Source organism: Peromyscus leucopus, unplaced genomic scaffold (assembly GCF_004664715.2).
Source record: "Peromyscus leucopus breed LL Stock unplaced genomic scaffold, UCI_PerLeu_2.1 scaffold_1398, whole genome shotgun sequence".
NCBI classification, from domain to species: Eukaryota; Metazoa; Chordata; class Mammalia; order Rodentia; family Cricetidae; genus Peromyscus; species Peromyscus leucopus.
Genome location: NW_023504554.1, coordinates 1 through 8,249, shown reverse-complemented (window position 1 = coordinate 8,249; position 8,249 = coordinate 1). Strand labels below are relative to the sequence as shown.

The 8,249-nt window shown below is 42.1% G+C and overlaps 1 pseudogene and 1 gene segment (V, D, J or C); one reads left to right on the top strand and one right to left on the bottom strand.

The window, feature by feature from the left end:
• Positions 1-1,262: 1,262 nt before the first annotated feature.
• Positions 1,263-2,097, bottom strand: LOC119087139. The segment is given in 2 exon segments: positions 1,263-1,668; positions 1,765-2,097. Coding segments are annotated over 2 exon segments (621 nt in total).
• Positions 2,098-6,925: 4,828 nt separating this feature from the next.
• LOC114688573 lies at positions 6,926-7,807 on the top strand (annotated as a pseudogene).
• The last annotated feature ends 442 nt before the right edge of the window (positions 7,808-8,249 follow it).

Sequence of the window (8,249 nt, the reverse complement as noted above, 5' to 3'; positions counted from 1 at the left end):
TAGAAATCAAACAGGCTCCTAAGGATTAATAATAAAAGAACATAAGATAAATAAAAAATGAACAAATGGAAAAAGGGCAAAACATCTAAACAAGAAAAAGAGCCAAAGAAACACATAGAGATGCAGAGACACAGTCACACACTCAGGAATCCCATGGAACCCAAAACTGGAGGGCTAGCATAAACACACACACACACACACACACACACACACACACACACACACACATACACACAAAGGATCTGTACAGTAGAACAAACAAACAAACAAATGCAATGCCAGGACTTAACATTATGAGACAAAAAAAAACACACAAACAATTCCATGGGGTTGATTTTGTGTTGGGCAGCTACAGCTGAGCATGAGGATATACTTGAGTATGGTCTGTTTCCCCAGTGAGACTCCCTCTGAGAAAACAAATGTTTCATTTGCAAGTGGCTATCACAAATTTATACATGATCAAAAATATCTTCAACAAAATACTGACCCAGTATTGGTAGAAACATATTCTCAAATTATCATCAACATGGGGACATTCAAGTCTTTGTTGTCAACCGATTAATAACAGTTCACTCTTTGAATTTTGGAAGCAGATTAAGCAGGAAACTTCTGAATATATGAGAATGAATTCATAACAGAAGGACCCAGATCAGGAGCTGAGAATGCACAGGACAGCACACAGGGAGGACACTGCTCAGACCACACTGTAAGCCATCCCTTAGCTCCAGATGAGGGAATGGGATCTGAGTTTAATGCACAGAGGTCAGAACTGGAATTATGTAATTGAAGAGAGAAAAAGAAGAGACAATGATGAAATGGAAAGAATTTGATTACAAATTCAATTCTATCACTTCTTAGCCTTATATGTACCGTCCTCAAGAAGAGGAGAGGGGGTTGGACAACTCAGAGCTTACCTGAGACTGAGCCTGGCCCCTTACACTTGGATCCCTTGAATTACTAACACTGTTCCAATCGAGGGTCTGCCCAATCCTCAGTATGAGGGAAAGTCTGAGTTTCCTGAGCTTCCCCAGCAGCTGATCCTGGTAACCCCAGGGAATCACTCTTGCCCTCATAGATGCTTTCTAGATTTTGCTCAGGTGAGACAAGGTGACATATTTGTTTCAAGAAAATCTAATAAAACAGGACTTTTATTATTAGAGATGTGATCAATTCCTATTGTCTATAATTATAAACAAGATCCCCAGAAAAGCAACAGATGGAGGGGGCAACCAGATAACAGAAAAATAACCATTAGCCTGCACCTGGGCTTTATGTGTGCTGAGCGCCACCTGCTGGTCACTGATACCCGGCAGGGACGTTTTTGTCTGGGTTCCTAGTGAAGACATATCACTGTGTCACTTGCACAGTAATATGTGGCTGTGTCTTCAGTTTTAAGACTGTTCATTTGCAGGTAGGCCATGCTTTGGGAATCATCTCTGGAGATGGTGAATCTGCCTTTCACCGAATCAGCATAGAAGATTATGTAATTATTACTTTTAAAGCCTATGGCAGCAACCCATTCCAGACCCTTCCCTGGAGCCTGGCGGAACCAGAACATTGTATAGTCACTGAAGGTGAATCCAGAGGCTATGCAGGAGAGTTTCAATGACCCCTTAGGCTGCACCAATCCTCCACCAGACTCAACCAGCTGCACCTCACAATGGATACCTGCAAACAGAGAGGATCCTGATCAAGAACCTGTCACACATCTACTGTCTCTCTCACTCATGTCTACTCACACACTCAGTGTCCCTTGTTATCTACCTTTTAAAAGAACAGCAAGGAAAACCCAGTGCAGCCCAAACCCCATGTTGAATGTTCTGTGTTCAGTGCTGATCACTGAATGGGAAGACAGGGCTAGAGTCCTCTGCCTGAACTGCAGGGTCAGGGCAGGGCTGGTTTTCATGAGCAGAGGAAGACCATATTTACATATCTTCCTGCATATCTTATTCTCTGATGTGGGAGCCTTTGGGGCAGCAGTTAATGGTGCAAATGTCTGAGAGAAAATGAAGTAGCAATGTGACCATGGTTTCATTAAAATGTCATTCATTTTGTATTTGTCATAAAACTTCAACAGCTCTAATATATTTTTATTGTGCTTTTTTTCCCACATGTACCCTTTACTGCCTATCTAAACAGATACTATTCAATAAATTCACAGGAAGTTTTGAAATAAAAGTTATATTTTTATATTAATTTGATTTAATATAAAATTCAATGAATAGAGAATGTATACAATAAATTAATGAAACAAACTTCAACTAGGACATAGCACAGTGGGAGAGTGTAACACTCACAAGGTCCCAAGATTTATCCTCATTATTGAAAACATAAAATATATATTAAATAAGGATTGATACAATCAGAGATTATTCTTTAATAAACAATAAAAACATATAACAAGCTTTTGTTCACATATGTGTTGTATTCTTATGTTTGGGTGTGTTTGTTAACATCCTTGGCAATCATGCCATTATGACTTTAATTTACACAAACTAAGTATATGTTCCTTGTCTGTGGTTACCACAGTAAGGAGAGGAGTCTGTTGCCTGGTCTGTAGTGTCATGGTTGTATGCCCTCTTATCCCCTGAGAATGTAGGACTTCCTTGGTGGCTGTGGGATCAATCTCAATGGGAGGAGCCATGGAATAGCCCACACCCCTGTATTAGAAAGGACAATTGGGTCCTTATTGTCCAACTGAGTAATTAATTCTATTAGAGAAAGTGGGTTTGTTATGACTAAGAGGGTTTGTGGACTGTGGCATTATTGTTTCTGTGGCATTCCCAGGTAAAGAGCTCATTAACGCCACTAAATTCAGTGACACAATGATCTGAAGTCATTTCTGCTTTGGTCCTTAAATGGTAAAATCAATTCTCTTATAGACTTCATATGTTTAAAAGGATTATATGTGGATAAATGAAAGAGGGAAAATCCTTCTCTCATAGATCCCTAACAACATGGCTCTCTTTATCATCCTTGATATTGATGTGGTGATATTTTATTTGTGCTTTAATAAATAAAGCCTGACTGGAAAACAGAGGTAAAAGGCCAGTCATTATAGGTAAACAAAGAAGTCGGGCAGAGGTAGCAAACACCCTTAATCCTATCACTTGGCAGGCAGGATCTCTGAGTGTTCAAGGCCACACTGGAAACAATGCCAGGTGTGGTGGCATATGCCTTAAATTCCAAAATTACTTAACCATGGAGGTCTGGAGGTCTGTACAGACAGACAAGAAGTAACAGAGCTTGGCAGAAAGAAGTGGTGTAGCTGAATGGAGAGAGCAAATCAGATGCAGAAGAGCAAGGCATATAGGCCTGGGTAAACAAGATTTCGTGGCATTTGGAAGCTCCCGAGTTTGTGAGGTAAGGTTGCCTGGTGGCTTTCCCTATTTCCCTGATCTCTCTAAGGTTTTCACCCCTATATTTGGCTCTGTGTTTTTTATTTAACAAGACCATTTAGAAATTCATCTACATATTAACACACAAAACAAATCTTGACAAATTAAGAAAAAATGAGGTCTGTTTGTGACTCCTTACTGAACACAATGCAATGAAGATTAAAATCTACAGTGAACAAATAGTAATTCCATAGTTTCATGATGATTAAACGACTGATAAGTGATCAGTGGAGGAAAGAAGAAACTGAGAAAGAAATTAAATTATTTAATTTCCTAGAGATAAATGAAAATGAAAACACAACACAACAAAACCTCTGGGACAGATTGAAAGCATCCAAGGAAGTAAATGTCTAGTTTTATGTGTTTTAGTTGTTCTCTGTCTGTTTGGATGATGTTCTGATGTGAGTCCTTCAAAAAGGACCCTGGAAACTGCAGAAGACAGAGGCTGTGTGATTTTCTGTCTCCACAAATCACACACACACACACACACACACACACACACACACACACACACACACAAACACACACTTCATCACAAGTGCCTGGACAGGGCTTTACCATCACCAGGGCTGTCCTGCTGCTGTCAGCATGAATTTCTGGGACCATCAAACAATGAAGAATTTCAGATGCATGGGTTGCTGTTGGCTCAAGCCCATCATATCACGTCCATCTCATAGCACTCATGACCCTTCTCAGAGACACATGAGCACTGGATCTATGACTGTGAGAAATATAAAACTGAATTATGCCCACTCCTTCACCAGCAGTCAGGCTGCTCTTCACTGCCTCATTCTCACAGCAACTGATGGGTGTCTATCAAAAGATACAGGGCTTAGGAGATTAAAAAGAGGGAACCCTGCTCTTGACCCTCCAAGTGATTCTTATGAAATGTGATAACATGCCCAGCACTGAAGCTCATGTTCTAAGTAGATGTTCTAGGACAAGTAACACAATCCTCAGGATCAGCTAAATATTTACAGATACATGTCTGATGTAACAGTACTTACATAAAATATTCTAAAGAACTCAATTTTAAAAATTTAAGAAAAACTCATAGGGGATCACAGAGACTGAAGCCACAATCAGGGACCCTGTATGAGTCTGAGTTAGGTCCTCTGCATATGTAATGGCTGTGGCTGGGTCTTCCTGTGGGACTACTAACAGGGAGAGCATGGACTGTTTCTAAATCTTTTGACTGCTCTTGGGACACTTTCCTCCTACTTGGTTGCCTCATGCAGCCTTGACATGAGGGTGTGTGCCCTGTCTTAGTGTATCTTCCTATGAGTTTGATATCCAAGGGAGGCCTGCACATTTCTGAAGGGAAACAGAAACAGAATGGGTCTGGAGGAGATGGAATGTGGTGGGGAATGACTGCAACGAGTGAAGGAGGAGAAAATATGTCAGGAAATAACAAATTAAATAATAATTTTAAAAAATCACTAAAATGTAGCCTTCTACACGTTGATATCCAGTTATGCCAGCACCATTTGTTGAAGATGCTTTCTTTTTTCCATTGTACACTTTTGGCTTCTTTGTCAAAAATTATATGTCCATAGGTGTGTGGGTTAATGTCAGGATCTTCAATTCGATTCCATTGGTCCACTTGTCGGTTTTTATGCCAATACCAAGCTGTAGATATCTGTCACCGTGCACAAAACTTAAGTCCAAGTGGATCAAAGACCTCAACATAAATCCAGCTACTCTGAACCTGCTAGAAGAGAAAGTAGGAAGTAGTCTTGAATGCATTGGCATAGGAGATCACTTCCTAAATATAACACCAGTAGCGCAGACACTGAGACAAACAATCAATCAATGGGACCTCTTGAAACTGAGAAGCTTTTGTAGAGCAAAGGATACGGTCAACAAGGCAAAGCGACACCCTACAGAATGGGAAAAGATCTTCACCAACCCCACATGTGACAGAGGACTGATATCCAGAATATATAAGGAACTCAAGAAATTAGACATCAAAACAACCAACAGTCCAATTGAGAAATGGGCTTTAGAACTAAACAGAGAATTCTCAACAGAGGAAACCCAAATGGCTGAAAGACATTTAAGGAATTGCTCAACATCCCTAATTATCAGGGAAATGCAAATCAAAACAACTCTGAGATACCACCTTACGCCTGTCAGAGTGGCTAAGATCAAAAACACTGAAGACACTTTATGCTGGAGAGGATGTGGAACTAGGGAACTCTCCTCCACTGCTGGTAGGAATGCAAGCTTGTACAACTACTTTGGAAATCAATATGGCGCTTTCTTAGAAAATTGGGAATCAATTTTCCCCCAAGATCCAGCTATACCACTCCTGGGCATATACCCAAGAAATGCTCAATCATACCACAAGAGCACTTGCTCAGCTATGTTCATATCAGCATTGTTTGTAATAGCCAAAACCTGGAAACAACCTAGATGCCCTTCAACTGAAGAATGGATAAATAAATTGTGGCACATATACACAATGAAATACTACTCAGCAGAGAAAAACAATGACATCATACGGTTTGCAGGCAAATGGATGGATCTAGAAAAAATCATCCTGAGTGAGGTAACCCAGACTCAGAAAGACAAATATGGTATATACTCACTCATAGGAAGATGCTAGATGTGGAACAAGGATGACTGGACTGCTACTCACACCACCAGTGAGGCTACCTGAAAAAACGGGACCCCAAAAAAGACACGGAGAAATGGATGAGATCTACATGAACAGCCTGGTCATGAGTGGGAACAATGAAGAGCAACGGTCAAAAAAAATCCCTAAAATGTAATAATCGGCAAGGAAAGCCCACCTCAGTGTCAAGTCCATGGTGAGTGTTCCTTGTTCAGTGTTGATCACTGAGTCAAGGGAGGTGGTAACCCATGGCTGGGATCCTCTGCTGGAGCTACAGGGTGAGAGCTGGGCCAGTTTTCATGAGCAAAAGGAGACCGTGCTTGCATGTCCTCCTCCTTGCATGTGGTGGAAGCCTTAGCAGTATGAATGGCTACAGTATATGAAACAGACAAAACTGAGGAATTCGGAAAGAATTATAGCACCACCAATTATTCACTATGTGTTTGGTTTTTTATAGCATCCTATTTTATGTTTATTTCCATTTGCCCCTTTTATTAAAATAGATTATTTTATCATATAATGCATCCTAAGTACAGTTTTGCCTCACTCTACTCAACCCTGTTCCTCCCCATTTTCCCTTCTATCTGGACCCACTCCCTTTTGGGTTCTCAGTAGTAAAGAACAGGATTCTGAGAGATAATAAAACACAACAAAATAAACGATAAGCCAGAATAAAAACTATCACACTGAAGATGAACAAGATAAATCAAACAAAAGGAAAAGAGCCCTGGGAGAAGGCACAAGAATCAGAGCCCCACTTCTTTCGGACTTTCAGTAGGCCCATAAAAACACTAAGCTGGCTTCTTCTTCTTCTTCTTCTTCTTCTTCTTCTTCTTCTTCTTCTTCTTCTTCTTCTTCTTCTTCTTCTTCTTCTTCTTCTTCTTCTTCTTCTTCTTCGGGAAAACACCAAATGGCGGACGACACCGGTGCAGCGGGAGGGCCTGGAGGATCCGGGGGCCCAGAACTAGGAGGCCGCGGTGGCTTCCGTGGAGGATTCGGTAGCGGTCTTAGGGGCCGCGGTCGTGGTCGAGGCCGTGGCCGTGATCGAGGCCGCGGGGCTCGTGGAGGTAAAGCTGAAGACAAGGAGTGGATCCCTGTCACCAAGCTGGGCCACCCGGTTAAGGACATGAAATTCAAGTCCCTGGAGGAGATCTACCTGTTCTCCCTTCCCATTAAGGAATCCGAGATCATTGACTTTTTCCTGGGCGCATCCCTAAAGGATGAGGTTCTAAAGATCATGCCAGTGCAGAAGCAGACTCGGGCTGGCCAGCGGACCAGGTTTAAGGCTTTTGTCGCTATTGGGGACTAGAATGGTCATGTTGGTCTTGGTGTGAAGTGCTCCAAGGAAGTAGCCACTACCATCCGAGGGGCCATCATCCTGGCCAAGCTGTCCATTGTCCCTGTGCGGAGAGGCTACTGGGGGAACAAGATTGGCAAGTCCCACACTGTCCCGTGCAAAGTGACAGGTCGCTGTGCCTCTGTGTTGGTGCGTCTCATCCCTGTCCCCAGAGGCACTGGCATCGTCTCTGCTCCTGTGCCTAAGAAGTTACTGATGAAGGCCGGTATTGATGACTGCTACACGTCAGCCAGGGGCTGCACTGCCACCCTGGGCAACTTTGCCAAGGCCACCTTTGATGCCATCTCCAAGACCTACAACTACCTGACCCCCGACCTCTGGAAAGAGACTGTGTTCACCAAATCTCCTTATCAGGAATTCACTGACCATCTTGTGAAAACCCACACCAGAGTGTCTGTTCAGAGAACCCAGGCTCCAGCTGTGGCCACCACATAAGGGTGAAAAATACAAGAAAAATAAAGTGAATTAAATCTGTTTTAAAAAAAAACACTAAGTTGAAAGCTGTAATATATATGCAGAGGACCTTTTGCAGATCTTGTAGGCGCTGTGCTTGCTGCTTCACTCTGTGAGTTCATGTGACCTGTGCTTGGTTTATTTAGATGGCCTTGATCTCTTGGTGTCCTACATCCCCTGTAGATCTTATAATCTTTCTGCCTCTTCTTCCTGGGGGAATCTCTGAGCTCTGAGGGATTGGATTTTATACAGGCATCCCATTTATAGCTGTGTATTCCAAGATCTCTCTGCTTAATTTTCTAGCTATGGGTCTCGATTTTTGTTCCAATCTGTTGCGTGAAAAAGGTTCTCTGCTGATGCCTGAATGAGGCAGTGTTCTATAACTCTTGCAAAATATCATTAGTATCATTAGGGGTCATTTTAC